General features: G+C 38.4%; 1 protein-coding gene across 9 annotated transcripts in view; it reads left to right on the top strand.

Annotated features, from left to right (window-relative positions):
- The window catches only part of LOC122419089 (uncharacterized), a 106,971-nt gene that overhangs the window by 12,854 nt on the left and 72,410 nt on the right, over nt 1–21,707 (top strand). The window contains exon 1 of one of the 9 annotated variants that reach the window (XM_043433371.1): nt 7,278–10,557. The exons of 7 other annotated variants lie outside the window; for them this stretch is intronic. In XM_043433371.1, the coding sequence (XP_043289306.1) occupies nt 10,479–10,557 (79 nt within the window). In that variant the 5' untranslated portion in view covers nt 7,278–10,478. Of the gene's footprint in view, nt 1–7,277; nt 10,558–21,707 lie in introns of those variants that run through there. One more of the 9 variants, XM_043433373.1, reaches the window with a different exon arrangement.

Genomic DNA, 21,707 nt, shown 5'->3' with positions numbered 1-21,707 from the left:
TAATAATTAAATTTTCACTATTTTTTGTTTCTCACTTCATTTTCTTAGGAAATTCTAATGATTTTTTAACTGGTGGAAAATGAAAAAGAGTTCCGGGATGAATCTTGCCCGATTCGTGTCAGACTTTATTGCCTAAGTTCATTAGAATATTCGATTAACGTTGAGTCGTACGGTTTTTATGGAGGTTGTTCAAAGTCGAAAATGAATGGACTGCTGGAAAAAAATGGAGTGAGATAATGCGTCGACGATTAGACGCAAAAAAAATCGACGTATCATTACAAAATCCGGAAATAATGTGCCATGTTGCTCAAAGGACGTTCCGGAAAGATTGAGAATTTTAATGGAATGAAAATTAAACATCTCTCCCAACAGCCTCGTTAAGTAATTGAATTTTATATTTGCCGCTGGCAGCATGTCGGATTCGTTGACAGTCAATAAAATTCAACGATTACTTTTATCTGTTCGTAATAAAGTTTTCGTATAAAATAAGCCGAGCACTACTTTCATTCAGAATAACAGAAACTCCATGAACATCACAAACTCAACTTTTTTGCAATTCTAAACCGGTTCACACTTGACGAGAGTTTTAATGGCAAGACTCCCAGAGTTCTGCGTTATTCATGGCAGTGAATCTCAATCTCTTTCGCAAAATCGATCATTTTCCGGGCGCGATGAGATCGGATATCGATCGAACTGTTCTGCTTAGGAAAGTAGGATGCTGACGAGCGCAACACGCGGCTCGGTAACGACCTTCAAGGTGAAGGTTGCACCGCAGTGTCCCGTATTATTTTACGGTTGCGTGTTACCCGGCGATAACAATGCAGTGTTTAGAGCGAGAGAGAGAGAGAGAGAGAGAAAGAGAAACTTGTTTCTCGACAAATGAATTCGTGCAAAAATTCTTCAGCGTTGTTTGAAGAACGTTTGAAAAAACAATCAGAAAAGTTGATCATTGAATCCCGGTTCCCTCGAAAGCGTTTCGTTCTTCGTTTCCAACACCATTTGATGACGTTTCCTGCCATGACCAAAAATTTATTTCAAGCTGCGCGCACGTGCATCGCGATGTTTTCTTTCAAAACACAGCAAAACTTAGATTTTTCCATTGGCATTAATGTCACGCATGATTTGTCCGTGAATCGCTCCAGTGCAGGCTCGCTTCGTCGCATTCGTTACGATTATTCAAATTCCTCGGGAGAATTATTATTAATTCGCTATGTTGATTTCATACGAGATGGAGGATAATGCTTCGAAGAACGAGGAGGCACGCCTGTCGTTCCGTATATCTAGACATGAAAAGAAGGTGTGTCCTTAGTCCAGAGGCTCGATTGTACATTCGCTCGATTCTCTAATTGCACAATTACTACATCGATTTCCACCTAGTCGCAGGTAGTACCGTAATTTTATTCGTCTTCGTCTTAATCCGAGTATCACGCTTTATTGTCTAATAAAGAGTTGCTTTTGCATTAACATTCGATTTGTTACATCATTTTGTTCAACGGTTTTTTTTTACATTGTATTTTAGTAGATTTTTCCATTTTTTTTACGAACGACTTCACACACACCTGGAGCAGAGGGTCATTCGTCATTAATTACAATTAGCATTCATGCGCAGGGCTTGTTAATTGCGTTAATTAACCAATGAAAATTTGAATTTTTTAGGTGAAGTTCTCGTATCTTTGTAGCCCAGTCTCAGTTAACTCATTCCGTTTAACCTTCGTTTAAGCAAGCACTCGGAAAAATTGAGCACAACTTCTCAATTGTATTTCAAACACTATGGATGTTGACTCAAATTTTTTTAGAAGGCTTTTCATCGGTTGGAGATTTTCAACACCGAAATTGATGAAGTACAAACGGTCACGATGAGTCGACCATTCGTGCCTTTCGATACTTTCGCTGTTCTATACGACCTTGGCATATATTGATGTATACACGTGCTATTAGTACCAAAAAAAAAAAAAATGTAAAAAAATGTTGCAATTTTCACAAATACTATTGCATCGAAAGATTTTTGGTCCCAAAAAGTTCATTGATACAAGAGCAGATGCTCGAATTTTTCCTCGCGTATTTATACATTCTACGCAGTCAATGATGCCCCCAAAATCATGTTCTGTGTACGATGAAAAGCCTTGGTACTCGTGAATTATCACAAATATAAATTCAAATAGAGCCGAGAGCTCGAGGGGTGGATTGAATCAATATTAAATTACAAAAGCACATCGAGATTTGCGTCGTTCACGGATAAAATAGTCTTTCTGTTATTACCGAAGCAGGCAAATGACAAGGTTGAACGTTATAGTATAGAAGCGGAGCGCAGAGACTAAATAAATTTGCTTCGTACGCGGTCGGTTAGACCCGAGATGATAAACTGTGGTACGCCGTGGCGAGATTCAAACTTGAAATTTACGTGATGTTTGAACGGTTAATTAGCATCTTGATACGGTTATCTTTCACCTTCGATATCGATCGTGCTCTTGTATTCCATCAAACTTCTTTCCACCTGTGAAAGAACGATCGAAAAATTACTCAAACTCCCCGTGGTTATAACTTAGTTGCCACATTGATCAACACTTCGAAGCTCTTCGTCAAAAGTCGCGGTATCAAAGTTATAGTTTTTCGTTTTTTAGTGAATTTGAGTTTCAACGATTTATGAATTTCTCACCGGAGGTTTGAAAATATGGTCGGTAATTAGTGAAAATTGTGTTGTTTGTACGCTAAAGGTACAAATTTTAGTTCATCCGCATGGCGACGTTTTGATTTATTTTTTTCCGTTTATTTTTACTTCATTTTTTTCCTTAATCTTTTGAACTTTGTCCACTCGTGTTGTCCACTCCCATTAAGGCGGTGCGGAGAACATGAAAGGTTGACCGACATAAAAAAAAAAAAACAAAGGAAACGAGGAAATTTTTCACATAAACATCGGCAAAAATATGTTGTTTCATGATGAGCGAGAGCGCCAGCTCATTCATGCAGGATCACAGACATCAAAATTATGATCAATTGTGGAAGATCATCTCCAGGACATAAATTATGTTGAAATAAAAAATGATGAAAGAAATCTCGAAAAAGCATATGGGCCATTCCATGTCACATCGACCACTTTCAAACCCGACCCTTTACGATTTGACTGAAACTTCGTAATCTCGTTTTTCCCTATTGAAGACATTAATCTTTCATTTTCCCTATTAAGAATCTAATCTTTTACAACTTCATTCGGGTACAACTTGATTTTCACTTATTTCAGAGTTGTATCGGACTGAAGTTGTAAAGATTAGAGTCGTATTGGATGAGAGATTTTTTTGCGAATATTTAAGAGTAGAGATGCGTATGAGATGTATTAAAATAGACACGTTTTAAAATAAAGATCTTTAAGCCTACAGATAATTTGGATTAGAGATAATTTGACATGGAGTTATTAAGAACGTTCTTATTTATGAGTACAGTTTAATTACCCTCAGAGTTCTTTAAATTAGATATATTTATGAATAGAGATAGATAGGATCGCAGATATTCACCTTAGACTTCTTTAAGATTTGAGAAATGGAGATTAGAGTTGTCCTATTGCTAAAATATAAAATGAAATATTCAATTATTAAATAAATCTATCTAAATATTTTAGGAATTAGGTATGAAATATCTTAAAATCATTCAGAAAGATTAATATTGATGCGAAACAAACTTTTTGAATGTGGAGGACTTGAAAATTGAAAACAAACAAAAAAGTTTGTTTTTTAATGAAAAGAAATAGAAAAAAAATCGGCCCACTAAACAACTTACGGGGTTACTTGCAGAATAAATCAAAGTTTTTTTCGAGATGATAATAAAAAAAAATTAAAAGTGTCGGAATTTGAAAAATTGATGATTTTTTCCAAAAAACTGAAAATTTTCATAGAATTCGACTTCGAAAACTATTTTCGTATTTCTTATCTAAAAGTACCTTCGAAAACAAAATTTTTGAAAAAAAACGTCCCAGTTGGTTCAATTTTTGAAAAAGTTACAGCTGTGTGAAAAAAATAAACCTTTTTTTTGAAAAATCCATAACTTTTTTTGGGTTGCATAAAGAAATTTGAAAAAATTCTCATGAATATCTTCAATAGGGAAAAACGAGATTACGAAGTTTCAGCCAAATCGTAAAGGGTCGGGTTTGAAAGTGGTCGATTTGATATGGAATGGCCCATATGTATAATCGTCAGATGATTCATCGCCCAGAGTTCCATTCCTTTAAATAATAATAAAAATAATTTTTTACCGAATATTTCGGTACTACATTTGAACGTGAACTCATTTCCGAGTTTTGTTTACGATGAGTTTTGGAAAAATTCGGTCTCGTTTATTGTCCGGTCGTTCGAGGTCATTTGGCGAAACGTTTTTTTAACGCTAATAAAGCGAGCGATGCCGCCGGTCTCTCTGTATACACGTTACCGACTTAACGCATTTCTCGTCGGGTCTGCGGACGAACCTCGAGTCTGAGGCTCTATTAGTCGTGCGGTGACGTTAGCATGCATGGCGAGACTGTTCGTCGACACTCTCGGTAACCTTATCGATCGAAGGACATTCATTTTCTCATTTGTATGACAGATAGATGCGTTCGAGCTCGTCAAAATTATTCGAAACTCAACAATAACTCCAAAATACAATTTATAATTGACGATTATTTGAATGATCATATCCCCAGACGAACATTGATCATTTTAATCGTGAGTCTGACGAGTCACATTATTTTTTAATGTATCATGCGTGAGACAAGCTCCATGTAGTTGCTGGGTTCACGAGAAATCTTATACGATTATCGGCACGGTGAGCCCTCGAGGTAGAAAATGACATTTCGACAGACGTCTATCGTCTATGTAAATATGTTTATCAATGACGAGGTCTTATCGTGACTCAGGTACTTTGTATTCTCGACTTATGGGCTTTACCCAATTTTCATCATTATCTTTGTGCGTTTGTGAGTACACTAAAGCATCGTCGGAGTCTCTCTAGGTGTGACTGCGATTGCAGTTGCTCTTCCAATCATTTTATATCGCTTCTTTCGATTTCCCATTGTTTTGGACGTGACCTTGACTATCCTTAGGTGGTAGGCGTGCATAAAGTGTCATCGTAGATATTGGCTGTTTCACCGCGTGGCACTCGTTTGGATGTAACTCCAGTAAGATCGAATTTCAACATTTCCAAACGTGTCTGTTGAGTTATTTCGAGTTCTATCGAACCCGAACATTTTTCTCCGCATCAATTTCATTATTCGTTCAGCTTCCGGAGACCTTGAACGATCGTGCGTGCTGGCTACGTGCCACTGCATCGAGTGCTCATCCCCGCGGTAATTAATATTTTTCATGTAATCACCGGAACAACTGAGTTCCGGTGAGGCTTTTCGAAGTTCAAAATCAACAATCGTAAACACACGAAAGAACCTCAGCACGCCGGGAAATCAGGAAACTCAAGCGAGGTTGTAATCGGTAACTTATGGTCGGGCAAGATTGACGTGTTTATTTATACAAACAGCCGCGATCAAACTCTAGTCCAACATCGTGTGTAATAACGAAGGAAGCCGATGACGATTCATCGCGGACGCCTGTCATTTTCCGCAGAACGTATTCTCAGCTACGCCATTGTTCTTTGATATTGAACCGATAGTAAAATCGATACGATCCCTGTTTCGTAGTTTCGATACATTTTTCATGTTGGAACTCAATTCTTGCGAGGAAATAAGGCGATTTTATTTGAATATCACATATATACCTTGATAAATATCCCCTTAAGTGATGTATCACTATTGAAGCATACCGCACTCTAGCACGTAGTGCGACAAAGAAAGTCTTTAAGGGGATATTTCACTATCGCAGGGCTTGCCTTGAGTGCGTATGTGTGTGCAAACCCTTATTATTGGCGTGGACATTACCGCACCCATTTATCGACTCGAGAAAGCATTCGACAACGACTACGAAACGGTGAAACGGAGAAAGAGTAGAGAACGATGGGACCTAAAATACGATAATGGAATAAACGACACCGGGATAAGGGGTAAGGTCATGAGTGATTGCGGGGTTGTCCTTCCTACTTAATACTCTTCATCAGTACTCTTTCACAGCACCGAAGAATTCGCGTGATTAAAAGTCGTTTATTTAATGAATGAACCAGTGATTCCGAATAAATCATTTGTTCCTGTGTCATGAGTATTATTATGATGGGAAAAAGTGTCGGAGGAAAGGCAGGGGAAGTTAAAACTGTCCGGGGTTCAAAATTATTTTTTTTTACCACAATTCGTCACAAACATGTTCACGAAAGTATTTCTCAAGTTTATATTGAGGAAGTCTATACCGGTTTGTCATTTAGTTGAAAAGGACATTGAGATCGCTGCTTTTTCTCTTCGCTTCTCGAAGGATCGTTGTCTCCAGGGAAAACGTGGAACTGCCGACATGAAATCGATCCTGGTTCGTCACTTGGTTGCATTAAGTCTCGCATTGAGCCCAGTCTCATAGTTAAATTCACATTTTCCCTTCTCCGCATCTGGGAGTTTCATGATTTTCTTAGCTCCTCTCTCTCTCTCTCTCTCTCTTTCTCTTTCTATGTGGCATCGAGTCCCCCACTTCCATTCAATGAGGCTTGTACGAGCAGCAGCAACAGCAGCAAAAGGCAGCTCTTGGCAGAGAGGCTTTCTGCTCTACTGTAGCTCGTCGCAGGTCTATATAATCCCCCACCCATGGGACGACACCTGTCGGCGTATAGTCGTTGAGCCGGTGCAGACGAGCGTGCTCTTTCCGCGTCTCTCCTCATACCTGAGCTGTGCTCGCTCCCTCGGCCTCGCGTGTGGCTTGTGCCTGACATATTACAACAAACCTTCCGGCCCCCAGGTTCACCGAGTGAGTTTCATATCGCAGCTTAACACACCGTGTACACAAACCGATATCACGACTTTTTCACTTCCTCAATCACACCCTTCGAGACTCCCATGCTCCATTCATAACCTCTGGAAAAAACAAACAGTTTAATCGATAAAAATTCATGTAAATATCCAGCGAATTATCAAACTACTTGGGATTCGATCTCGATTAACGAATCATGATAATCTGAGATCGCTTATTGTGCGCGACTGTGATTTAAATAAAACGGTAAACAGTTACGTCAGTCTGCAAAAGTGAACGAAATTTCGGGATACGAATATACAAATCGATTGAACGGATCACTAGAAATTTATGCGGTTTTTCACATTTTCGAGTCTCTATCGAAAAATACAAAAAGACCAGTGAATTGATAAGATTCAAGTATTTTTTTTTTCCATCATCGAGTTTCAAAAGTGAAAAAATGAAAAAAATTTTCTTCAATACGATGAATATGAAATGAAGATAAGCAGATGGAAAGAGGGTCCGAGGAATCGGGATAAAAGTGTGTCATTTTGGAGTTTTCAAGTTTCAAAGAAATGAATAAAAAATGGTCGAGCTGGTGAAAATAATAATGTCGAGATATAATTATTGAATGATCGGAGAAGAGACCGACCTTCGTGACTCGTTGGTCCCTCGACCTTCGCGAAGCTCCGGTTTCTCATCGAGACCCAGTTATCTCGCTCCTCGAGCGCGGGAATCATTTCACGATTCACGTGAGAGTTTAATGTGCATTTGTCGTTTGCGCGCGTGAACTCAGCTCACATTCGTAAGACCCGAGTCTCTGTTTCGCATTTCCAAAGTTAACGCACGAGCTTCTCCGATCTCTTTATCTCCAAGATATCTTCAATCAGATATTAATAAACGAATATAAATGAAGGAGAACGTGTGATACAGAAAATACATAAATTAGAAGGAAGCACGAAGTGAGAAACGGCAAACAGAGTTATCAGTGTCTCGTCAGGACTTTTTTTACACCGACCACGTGACTATGTGATCCCGATGGAACAGCGAGGAAACAGCGATTAAGGCATTTTAACTTTCCACACGAATGAACATACGAAATTATAATCGAAGAGCGGAAGCATTGGGAAGGAACTTGACGAGAGAGAATAACAAAAATATTCCAACGATAGTCGCATGAAAATATTTACGAAGAATTACGCGATGACAAGAAAAATATTGCTCGTCACTCGGCTCGTGTTTTTGAAGGACTTATCGTAGGATTAGACGACCAAATGTAAATATGAAAGCAAGAAAATTTTTTAAGGATTTCGTGGATTTCCGTTGTTGTGATCAGCTGTGAAGATCTTGAGCGCGTGATCAGACGTTTTGATTTGCATAAACACGCGACTCCGGGGAATATAAACATAAATCGGCGCGTCCGTCAATGACGCAGCACTAAAACCAGTCCATCAGGCCCGTCTTGAAATCCCAACGATTCTGTACGTTACCGAAAACAATTATCCTAGTTGAGATCCGTTGACTCACGGTTAGGTATCGATGACGCAGTTCGTAAACTCCGAGATTCAATAGCCATGTATTTCGTATGGGATGAGACGAGACAAAAAACTTGAGGAGTTGCCTTTTGTTGGAAGATCAAACACGTTTTACAGGAATGGACTTTGGCTTGGTATTTAAGAAGAATTGCAATCGTTCGATGACTCGTGTCCATATACAGCATTAATGAGTGTAAATACCGGTACGAGATAGGCGCAACGATGAACAAGCCGGTGGTGAATTTCCGTCGATAAATTTCGGGAAGTTTCATCGCTGAAACATCGTTCGTTCGATCGGCGAATGCCGGTCATTGCAAGCGTTGAGTTTTGGCTGTTTTTGTCGCTAGTTCTTCGCCTTTCTCTAATGCAAATCTCAGCAGTCCTTTTTCGAAGAGTTTCCTAAACAAAAACTAATGGATCATTCGCCGTTCTAGAGAGTCATGCTACTCCCCGTCGATTCCGAATTCGTCGTATCCGTGCACCGATCCAATGGTCAAGTGTCGTTACAGCCGATGACGAAGACTTTACTTCAACACGTGCCAAGTAAACGTGGATTATCGACTCTCGACACTCTTCGCGATTCAAAAATTCTTCGATAATTGAGAAGCGAACATTCGAAGAGCAAACAGAACCGTCGAAGATCAACACTCTGCAGGGTACAAAGGACCGAACGATTCGGCTTACACAAGCAAAATCTTGTAAGAAGTGAGCTCAGTCCCCAGTCGTTGGAGCTCAGAATTCATTCGGAGAAACCGAAAAAAGCGTTCGGATACTCAGAGCTTCCTGCAGGCGAGATTGACCAGCGAAAATGCTGTTAAAAATCCATCACGCGGTGAACTCTCCTCGGTAAATCTGGATGATCTTGGCGTCGGGAATTTCGCAAGTTGAGAGAATCGAAGCGCATCGAAGGAAGGAGAAAACTCAGGTAGAAGGAGAATGATCTATTTGTCACGACGTCTTCGCGTGTCTTCTTTGACTCCACGATCGTTGTACTCAGCCCATAATCCTCCGTCGTTGCCGCCTTGGTTCGAGACGTCATTCGGATTCTAAGACGAATGAATACCGTCATAGCAATTAGCGACGATTACCGAGGACGCAAAAATCTCCGATCGCTACCACCTCTACTACCAATCCAGATGAGATGCAGAGTAGTCAATAAAGCTGCGAAGTATAAAGTTACCACTTCCACCAAACCTCATTCATAATCGTAGCAATCAGCAGATCGAGACGAATTAAAAAGAGGGAAAAACATCGCTGTTCTGGCACAATCGACTCAGTCGGGATCATGATACCTGATGAACCTTTATTCGACTGCTCGAACAGCATCTCGCAGCCTTTAACATTTTAAACCATCGACCGATTCATCCAAATTTTTGTCGTTTTACGCTTATTTGTGTTTGGGTTTACCTCCGAATTGAGTGTTTCCGTGATCACCGACTTGTTGCATCCAAAAACATTTCCCATACGACACCAAAGCTTCGAACAACATTTAATGAATCTCATTAAACTAATGAACAATTAACGACTACTAAATTTCGTATTATTTCTGATGATAAGGAAACCACATTTTTACACGATGCTTCCAATACAAAATTGACCGTGTGTTAGGATATTTATTTCAATAATTATCGATCTCTTTTATCTCGATGAAGTGATTTAAAAGAACAAAAAATTTCGCGTACAGTTTTTTTAAATTAAAAAATTTAAGTGCAGTGATTCTGTGACGAATGAGCGATACCGTCGTTGTTTTAAACTATTGAAACGTTGAATGAGAGAGTGTTAAATTCAGTGATTTTCAAATGTTTCGTGAGTTTCATCTACCGATGATATAATTAGTAACCGTCACGATTGTTGCGCGAGTGCGTTGTGTATTGAGCTCGATCGTTCCACGCGATAAAATTAAACGTGGATTCTTCATTGCGAAATATTTGCAATAGGTGAGCGCTGACAAGTGGTTCTTACCGGAGCAACTCGCTAATTTTCGTAAATACGCGAAAGAAACGACGACGCTAAAGAGGCGTTTAACAACTGCATGCACCTTTTTGGTTTTTTACTCCTTCGGCCGGTGAATCGTCGCGGAAGATCCGGTAAATAGCCAGAGTGGATAATGAGCGCTGAAATAATTTTGAGTGTTACTGAAATTTCGGAAATGGATTCAAAAAATCTCTACGTCGTACAAGGAATTGGTAAGTCAATAAAATATAAATTATCGAAAAATTTGTTGAATTTATTGTCAAAGAATTCACTAAAAATCGAAGGAAAGAGATGACCAGGTTTCCATGTATATTGTTCGGTTCCTGTGCGATTTTTTGTTATTTTTTCCGTTATTTTTCAACGGTATGATTTAAGTCCGCGACTACTTCCGGATGGGTTAAGCGACGCGATGAAAATGCGTGGTGGTTCATTTACATCGTTACTGATAAAAGTATGAGTAAATATGGGAGATTGTGATTGACGCGAATCGAGACGGCGCATGAATAAAAAAGAATCTTCGAAGAGTATTTTCCGGTATTTTCTGCGGCAGCTTGAAACTCCAATTCACGGACTTCCGTACGATTATTTTCTTTCCTACTGTTATATACTTTAACTAAAATGAATGCGTTTGAAAGAATTCGACAGAATGGAATTTACGATTTACGAGCTCGATGAAGTGCGACCAATACTTTGAGTAACGAGCAAATGTGTTTTCAGCTGAAATTCAAACTCAGCCGATTTAAGAGATAGGAAGTAACGCGCTCTCACTATATTCAAAATTTTATTACTTTACGTTGTAAAGGCGAGTGATAACAACTTCGATTTTTATCTCTCTGTATACTGAGAAAAAAATAATTGCTTTAGAGACTTTTGGCATATTTGGTCGAGACTCGTGAAACTTATTTTTCACGTATTCAACTACAGTGTCAGGAACACTTGATTTTCTAATACGCGTGTCATAAGAATTCCTTATTGAAGTTATATAAAATAATTTGAAAAGAAAAAAAGACAAAATTCGATTCAGATATTTAGTATTCGTTGTGTCGTTATACCGTTATCGAGACTCGAGTGGGACACCGCGATAGCCTCTTGCTCAAGCTGGTAAAATATCGTTGCCGACGGCTAAGCAGCATCTAATAAACCAATTTTCAACGTGGCTCGTTGAAATTACGACGCTGCCGTAGGCCCACGGTTCGTTGACATCCAGTTTCAATAGTCGCGCGGTGTAATTTTTCCCAAATTATTCTTTATTCATGGAAACGTTTTCAGTTGTTTGGATTCTTCAGATTTATTTCTTCCATAAAAAATCAGACACCCCACTGTTATTCATCCATTGTGATTCAAATTGCACACCGAAGTTTCAAAATTCTTACCCTAAAACTTAGACGCTCACGTGACTATACTAAAGATGTTTTTTTTCCACAAACCAGAACGTTGTATCCAGAAGATCATAATCGTTCAGAGCTCACATTATGTTAAAGCCTGCCAAATTCTGATCTCTCGAGCTCACCCTTAACGCTCCTTCCTCGGCGTGCTCACGTCCCCCCAGCCCTGCAATTCTGACACGAACTGCCAGCTCCATCCGCAAATTACACGTCTGCGAGCAACGCACCGACGAATTTTGTGGTTTCTTCGTTCATTTTTCCTTATTTTTAAATTGAGAACAGAAAACCGTCTACGTCGAGACTCCACGATCGAATTGTATCAAAAAAACTTGAAACTCGCGATATATTTTGCATTAAAAAATATTGATTGAACAAATTAATTGATTTGCTGTCTTCAGTTACGATCCGTCGACTCGCGATAGAAATTAAAAAAGCTTTAAAAATCCCCACTTATTCGGTATATTTCCGCAATATATTTCATTCTATCAAGATTCGTCAATATTTTTATCAAGATTTTTTTAATCGTCTGTTAGAAAAACAATCGGACAGTCCTCATTCCAATGCATCATATTAATTTTCAAGACAAAGAGTATTAATTTACGAAAGAAAAAGTGCAAACAAATCCGATCAAGAAGTGCCCTTGTATCATTGCACGTTATTAATTTTCAAATACATGCATGAGTAATACACGTCAAGTATTGAACCAATAAGAAGAATAGCGATTTAGACATGTTCAACACTTGTTATGTACGTAAGGCAAAAGTTAATCCTGATGATCGTGCGGAGTTTGCGTTCCAGGCCCAGACATCTCGAACACTTCATCAAACACTTTGAGTCTCGACGAGGGACTTAGCTGTTTACTGTTTTCCTCGCAGCCGCAGAACTCAATTTTAGAATTTATCTGTTGTTCACCCTTCTTTTTGCTCAATACTTCTTTCGATATTTTCGAATGAAATATTCATTTTGACATGATACTTTTCAGGAGATGAAATAGCATCGGCTTCTATCGAAAAGACTGGAAAAAAGTTTCGCTGTTACTATGCAAAAAATACGAGACAGAATTTATCCGGTGGGAAATGAGTTGTTCAAACATCTCGTGGGTGTGCATTTTTCATCGAGGAAATATTGACAATGTTACCGTGACTGTTCGCATCGTACTGCGACTGCCAATGCGCTAAGCAGCAGATTATGCTTGTCATTATCACGGACTCATTTTTCCGCACAATTTTGTCGAGGAATCATCGTCAATGTCATCGAGTTGAGACTCTCTAACCTTTTCGTCGGTATCGTTTGACGAACTGGATAAAAAATGGTTTCGACTTAAAGTGGAGGAAGCTTGGTCAAAACTTTTTGAACTCCAGCATCGAATACTTTTTTCTTCTTCCTTTTTTTGTTTCTGTTTTACCCAGAGAGAGCTATCATCTAATTTTTTTTTTTTTTTTTTTATACTTTTTGTGACGTCAACGACGCTTCTCGTTAACCATTACGGCCAGACAAATCGTAATGTAATGAGCGATTTTTTGGCGGTGTATTTATTTCGTATCGATCACGTACACGTCGTCTAATTAACATCGGATATCAATTACCAGCATACAAGCGCACATGAAACTGAGCGTTGAATCGATGCATTTAGTGTTGACTAAAATATCAATAAAATTTATTATTCATCGTGAAATTCGAGGGGTGAAGAAATAAAGCGTGACGTAGTTTTCGCAGGAAATCGTGGATGACGAGCGGTGGGCTAATGATCCTCGCTAATGAGATCATTAACAATTGACGCTACGGGCTAGCACATCCATTTTTCAACAATGTCAATTTTGATACGGAGAACAATTTCAAAGAGCTTTTTACCTCGGATTAGCAATTGCAGTGAGAGGAATGCGTAATTGGAAAAATTTTCAAGCATTTCAAACGCTGAATTTCAGATATTGATGTTTGCAAATCGCACTGGATTGTTGGCAATTAATTTTGTTTTTAAATCGGATTTTTATTGAATTTTCAAGTCTTTAACGATCACCAATTTTCAATTTGAATAAATTTGTTGTTTTTTTTTTTTTTTTTTAAATCACAATAATGCTTTACCAGAGATATTTCATTAAAATCTAAAATCATGTTTTAATGGTGAAAAATGGGATTAGATAGTTAGACGAAATTTAATTCGTTCCGTATTCGCAGTGGCGCGGTACTTCGTATTGAAACTCGATGTCGTAACCGCGACAAGTTCAAGGTCGTTATGCTCAGCGGTGCGCTGTAGAAAACTTCCTGATCCTGACCTGATGTCTACGATGCTGGTAAAATTTATTACAAAGCCTCGAGTTTCCGGCTTGTCGAGTGGCGGACGATCACTGACTTTTTTTCCATTTCAATTATTTCTTAGCGTCGACTGATAATTAAAAAACAAAAATAATTGCTTTGCAAAAATTGTCTTGTCACCTAAATATTCTGTATCGTGGGAGTATTTCGCTTGTTTACAAATCTTTTTAATTAAGATGTTTGCAATAAAGATAATCGTTTTTCAAGAATCATTATTTTTTTTGCTTTTATGGTTGACGAATAAATGAATGAACTCAAAGGTTGATCGATTCGATTGCTCAGCATCTTTTTTTTTTGTCTTAAAAATTATTTTCACATATTTCAGTCAATAAATTCATGTCGATCGAATATCCAATCGAGAATAAATAATTGCATTAATTCCATTCAAGAGCACCTAACGAAACGTTGAACTAGTTGTCCCATTCATGTGTTTACTCTTCCATGAATTATTTATAATTCATGAATTTACATAATCCATGATTTATTTTCGTGCAACTTATTTGAAAAATGATATGATTTTTTATAATTTTATCATGAAAATTCACTCAAATAATTACAGTTGGAAAGTTTTTTTTTCATTGCTTTGATCGTGAATGAATGTCGATAAATAACGATTATTGTCGTAAATTATACGACCCTTTCAACTTTAATCATCGCTTATAAATAATCGATTCTTCTGTAAAATTCGTTATCGAATGGCTATTTTCTTCTTCATTATTGAATGCATGATATTTTAACTATGCACGATGTACGCGGAACTGCCGAGAAGTCCAAGGGAAAGTCAATATTTTAAAAGCCTCGTTGTTTATTATTAGTCAATAACCTTTTAGCAGGTCCCACTTGCTGATGGTCTCAAGCGGTTTACTATACGTTATTCCACGCAGTACACCCTGCGAGGATCTTGGACGTAAATAAAATTGCACGCTTCTATCTGATCTCATGACTTTAAAATGGTCAAAGTAATTTTCATATAAATCTTTCAACTTTTCGATACTATTATTTTGATAATTGCTTGATGATAAAGTTGAGTTGTGATAAACATGATTTATGAATGAGTATAACAATATTAAATCAACTCCTTTGCTCAGCTCTTAACTGGTTCAATGACGCAAAGGAATAATAGTATACTTGATTGAAGTTTGAAATTTATTGATTTTTTTATGACACGAGTAAAGAGCGCAGTTAAAAAACTTTCCATCACTTTTCCACGCGGAATTTACAAGTTATTGCGAAATAGTTACGAACGATTTTCTCGGTAGCATGAAAAATCTGGGAGCTCAGATGTTTTCTTCGAAAGTTCTTCATCTCGAGAAAATTCGAATAAGCGCCGCAGGGGTAATCGTCAAGTATGACTAGCAAATTGGCAAAATTGTCTGGAGTCACGTCGAGCACGGATTTATGTTTGAGTTTGTACAATTCGTGTCTCGTTATGCGCTGAATGCAGTGCCCGCGAGCACACGTATCAGTGACCATTATGCATTAACTATGCGAAGTAGAAAAGTCTTGCTCGAGGTCATGAATATGAATTTCGATCCAAGAAATATGGTTAAGAGAGAAAAAGAGGAAAAAACGAAGAGAGAAACGATACGGATGAGAAACGGCGTGCCTGAGCCGATGATTCGAAAGATCCAAGAGGATTGCCGTCGGATTATCTAACTCGTGTAACGGCTCGACATTTTCCACAGCTCGAGAGATCTATTCGAGTCTACGTAATCTAACGTCATTACATAGCAACTTCTGCTCATTCTTTTGACTTTTCCTCCCACCCCCTCCCTCTCCTTTCCTCTCTCTCTCCCTTTCTCTTATTGCTTTTGACTCACCGTGAAGTGGCTGGGGACGATTATTTTTTTCGAAGGATGAAGAGCGTGCGCAGAATTCGCAGGAACAAAGTTATTATCTTGAGATCTCGTGCTTTATGGATGCGACCATTCCACTTGCAATTATGCATTGCTTCTTCTTCCTTCGCTTAATTCTTTTCAGGCATTTGCCTCGCTCTTCTAATAAGACCAGTCGAATTTACATATTTTTCTATAAGATTTGACCTGCGCTCGAGAATCCATCTGGATGATAGTCATGCAGGTACGACGACGTGACTAAAATTCCATTTCTTTTCCCATCCTTTCTCTCATTATTTCCTATTGCATTGTTAATAAAATAGTCAATTTATTTATGATAAACAACATTCTCGTGATCACGAAGTAATTCGTCGGGACATTAGCTCCGTTAAAATAAAATGATTTTTTGTTCGAAGAAATGTTGACTTCTGAAATTAAATAAATGTTTGATTAGAATACCGTGATTAAGTTGGAAATTAATATGATAATTGATCTGGAGCAAGACTAAGCTCACACGAGAAGAGAATCTTCGTAAGACTCATGTGAGACAATGATGTACTGTGTCTTGCTCAAAGTTGAGAATTTCAGAACTAATTGATGCGATACCACCGTAGAGTGGAGGTTATCGACATGGTAAGTTTGAGGAGAAAATTCATTAGGAGATTCATTGAAATAGAGAACAACACGAGCGATCTATTGAATAGAGAACAGCCCTAACAAAAGTGTAAATTATAAAGATAATATAAGTTTGTTTAGTTTACCTGATGAAATCTTGACCAAATGTAAATTAAGTGAAAAAAAGAATATGATCCATTGAATCATCTCGATCTTGTACTACTCAAGTACAATTTTTTTAGAGTGAAGAAGCAAATAGAACTGAAATGATCGAGATTAGATGAATTGATTGAATATTTTGACGACGTTTAAACTTAACGTCCTTTTTTGCTGGTCGTTGAATAACAACTGTTTCCAAGTAAACAAACTTCTTCACGTCGTTCGTTCCTTTTTCTTTGATATCTGTATATTTCCATTATATCTGAACTAGTCAAAGACACTGTGTCTATCTTCACTGTCAGCGCCAATCGATAAAAATAATGCTCAATTCAAAGAACGATCCGATCATCAAAAGAACAAGCCTCTTTATTTTATAACGTTTTTTGTACGAGCTCAGTCACGAAAACAATGTTAATTGATCCAATCAATCTGGAACTAAAGACTAAGGCTGCTCGAACCACCTTTACTTTAACAGTTCCAACGAACTACATCTAAAAACTGAATTTAATGGATGTTCTCAACTGTCGTGGGAACGGATATATTTTCCCAAGATCTCAACGAGACAAACGAAGACGAAAAGATTTGATTTAAAAAAATGGACCCCATTGTTTCCCATAAGATCGTGGACCTTTTGACTTCGACCTTCAAATCCGAGCACAGGAAGAGGGAAATAGTACGAAGCATAAAAAAAGTACAGAGCACTGAAACGAAGCACTGCGGTTGGCATTGTGTTTCACACTGGGCGCAAGAAGGCCTCGAAGGCCGTTGGTAACGTATAAGTCAAGCATGATCTGAGATGCTGTACGTAAGTCTTGCCACAAGATCGAGTTCGATCGGTCAACCGGTACACACGTGAGTTCATGGTCTTTCGTCGGAAACTCGTATGAGTTTAAAGCCATAATTCCAAGGCTCGAGCCTCTCAGTCAAAAAAGATGGAAAAGGGTCTTGCACGTTACAAAGGGTTTTTTGCCTTTTAGTCTCCATTGCAAAACTCTACTGATTTTTTTTTCGATCTTTCGAAAACTTGAACAGCCCGCCACATTTTTTTAGTATACTTTGTAAAGAATGGGTGACCATGAAAATTGAAATGAGAAAACTCAATTCTGGTTCCACGATCTTTCAATGAGACTCTGCACGCAGAGATTGAGTAACTATTATGAGACGAAAATGTCTTTCGATGGAAAAATACAAACAAATAATGAGTCGAAATGACAAGAACAAAAATTGTCAAACGAACCAATCGCAACTAAAAATAAATCATGTCTTGTTTCCGTGGAACAATCAAGCTTGTTTTATACAAACTCTGTTGCATTGCGATTTGACAATGATTCGAAATGTTTTACTCATGTAAACACGCGATGAGAACAATCGATCGTGTACACTCGTGGAAGTTGGTGAGTGATTTTAGTGATTGTCTGCCGAGTTTATGCTAATCTCACAATATGCAAAGCGAATTAACGATGACAAAGAGGACTTAAGTCTAGCTTAGTCCCGTTGGCCATGTGTCATGGCCGCAAATGAATGTAAAGCGCATTTGGAAATGCCGAGACTTATATTCGAGGAGAATCGATCTCAAGGAATACAAATTTCGTTCTATTCGTCACACGAATGGCTCTGATGTGACGGAGATTTCGGGTCGCGAGTCTTTCATCGGACCTTAATCCATTCCTCATTTCCTACATTTTTCCGTTGACGGAAATCTTGAAAAGGAAGTCGGAACTAAATTAAGCGATAGCGTGCCCTTGAATGAATGCAAACGACAAGTCCTTCAGTCGATTATTAAACATTCATCTCCATATGAGAAATCCATATGAATGTCCGATTAAGATAGCGAGTAGTTCCGGAAGTTTCTACGACTTTATCCATTTGACACTAACGCAATGCCTCCGGAGATAGGCGCGATTCGTGACACAATTTTGTTGCTGATCGTAATCTTGCGAGCTTAGAGACAAAAGAGATTGTTTGCTCGTAGGCACCGATTGAAGAAGTGAGCGGGGGTTTCTGCGTCGAATTAAAACCCCTTGCGGAGCTGCCATTGCGAAATTTTTCTTATCACTGCAGTAGATAAAAAGGTGAAACGATGTTGAAAGAGTTCAACGATCGGCGGAGAAATGGCGGTATTCGTGTAGGATCACGCGAGTCTGGTGGTGAAATAACTTGACAGAAGTCTGATGCCATCGAAGGGCCACGAAGAGGAACACAATGGGCTGTGCAGTTAGTATCAAAAGTGAGGGCTGCAGGCATCTCAATATCGATCTTGGCCTCGAGACTGGTTTTTCCAGAATGGAATTAATGATCCTCGATCAATGCATCCTCGAATTCGTAGTAAAAAGGTCTAGCATACAAAAAATTGGCTGGAAAGAGACGAGAGGAAATTGGGGAGGCCGATGAGAGCCAAAAGTCCAGGGCTATATGGCGATCGAGAAGGCGAAGAGATTCAGACAAAAAGGTTGGCCCACCTTTTTGTCTGAAATCCTTCGTCATCCTTCGTCATCCTTTCCGTTCGTTCGTTCTTCGTCACATTCCCAGCACGATCTTTGTTGTTCCGTCGGTGAATCATGACTCCAATGATCTTTGGCTCATGCTCATTGTTCCCAAGTTGTTTTTTTTATTCGGGGTCAAGTTGAGGAAAAGGAAAACAAGTTAATATGCGTGAACGGTACAGGCTGCTGCATCGATCGTGTCATACTGACCGAGTAACCGGGAGATGAAAATATCGCGGCGGTCCTCGAAGAAAGTCTGGGAAAATGAATTAACAAATATCTGCCCTTTTAATCGAAATGTAGCTTTTTAAACGCGGATGGGAATTTGGCTTTGAATAAGTCATTGCAAGCCGTCGTAATAGTGAAGGAATCGACCATTAATTTAATCATGACATTGGAGCAGATTACACGTCGATTGAGAAGGAAATCGAATGATCGTCGTGTCGCGAGCCTTCCGATTTCTGAATCAAATTTCTATCTTCTCTCCACATGATTAAGTTTGGTTATCCAGTTTTCAAACTCTCCTTTTCATGCATTATTAAAGAGGTCCAAATGTAAAGACGTTTCTTCTACTGATAGTATCTGGTCTTTTTAGGCTCGGTTACAATTTTTCTTTCCGAACACGGTTCGATCAAATGCACCGTTATTTTCATCGACCGGATTGATAAATCATTCCGAATGAACACACGAGCGTTGCTTCTTGGCCTGATTATCGTTGCACTAAAGTTGCACTCTCTGACAAAGAATCCAAACGATTAGCTTCGATATATGGCGCATTATTATTCTCGTCTTGTCTCATCAGAGGCTCTAGCTTTTCCAGCACGTAGCTCAGTCGTTGGTCATCGGTAATTACGGTTTTCATGCTCGTTGCACGGACCAAACAAAAGACTAACGTTGCACCAATCTGCAACGTTGCACTTATTAATTGTGTTCGAGCGTAATTGCAGCAGACTCGACTTATGGAAGTTTATGTTGCAACAAAATGCATCGTGAAAAATGGGAATTTAGATTGAGTCTGTTGCCAAGCGCAATTTTCACCGGTAGAAATTTAATCAGCCTACGTTTGGACATTCAAGTTCACCTCCGAAGTATGAATAAAGAACAAAAATTCGAAAGAAGTTTTTCATTGATCTAGACACTCATTTCTGTGTAAAGAGAATAATTTCAACATTCAAAATACACTTTGGCTTCATAGGTGATCCATTGGATTGTGTAACCATAGTTTATTACTTTTTTGAATAACTCATCAAACATGAGCTTGAACTTTTGACAAATTGACAATTAACGTTCAATAAATTCGCAATTCATTAAGGGTTTATTGCACAGTTAATCTGTCATAATTTTTCAAGCCAATGAAAGATTGTCAAAAGCTGCAACAAACTTGCAGCATGTTTATTTGCCAGAGGAATAAAGTGACTTGTGTGCTGGTGCGTTTTTTCTTGCTTTATCGTCTGCACTGAAAAAAACGAGTTTTATCTGGCCGAGGGGCGTGAAACAAACAACAAACTTTTTGCCTATGTCTGCGGATCGGATGATGAAAAATGAGGTGGAATATTTCATTGTCCGACCCGACATCTTTCCATTTATCATAAAAATTTTCCTTTTGTTTGATATTCATAATGATTGCTCGTGACCAAAAGGAAATTTTGTCCCTGACACGAAATGCTTGTCCAGGCTGCCAAAAAGTAATTTTGCCATGTTTTTATTCTGTCGGTGTCAAACAATAAACTAAAGTGATTTCGGAAAAGGAATCATCGTTTCCCGTTTTTCGTATGCTTTCATATTGCATTTTTAATGTCAGGAGACGACAGGAAACGACGATGTCAAATAATTATCTCATGATTATCAACGAGGTTGAATATTGCACTCTGATTACCTCTGATTTCAATCACGATGTACCGATTACATTAATGATAATGTTAAGTAGCGATTGGACGCTTGATTCCCCAATGTTTTTGTCCGCTTGGAAGATGCCGTTACGATATTTTATATAAACGGTGTCAAAATAACTTTTCGACAAAAAAAACGTCTGTTGGCGTGGAAGAATATATATTTGCTGAACGTGTTTGTTGATCTCCCCATGAAGTCGCTCAGACAATTGGAAAGCTTTTCAGTCAGCACGTCGAATTCGGTGCATTATTCAAATTAGAGTGCGAAGAAATCACGTGAACGAAATAATGTTCGGTGGTTCCTGTTTAAGCACGTGAAATGTTTTAATTCTGCTTATGAAGGCTCAAGAAAAATAATCACGCGTGAAAAAGCTTTCGACTTCTGTAGAATCAGGTATTCACATTCGTCATAAAACCGAAGAATACTGATGAAAAAACTCTTGGAAATGGTGGAGCATCATTCGACTACAATATTTTTAATTAATTCCACAAACTATATGAATATTTTTCATCTTCAAGATCAAAGTTATCACATATTGATTGTCTGAATCACTTGGCAAAAAATGCTTTGGAAATATTCGAGGTAACGATTTCTGTCACAAGAAAGACTTTACCCGTTTTATCGGAGAGCTCACGCGTCGGTGTGCTGATGTTGAGTGAGAACATCATTTTATAGCCTGGAA

The sequence above is a fragment of the Venturia canescens genome, chromosome 1 (genome assembly GCF_019457755.1).
Source record: "Venturia canescens isolate UGA chromosome 1, ASM1945775v1, whole genome shotgun sequence".
Lineage (NCBI taxonomy): Eukaryota > Metazoa > Arthropoda > Insecta > Hymenoptera > Ichneumonidae > Venturia > Venturia canescens.
This window is presented reverse-complemented; position numbering and strand designations above follow the sequence as displayed.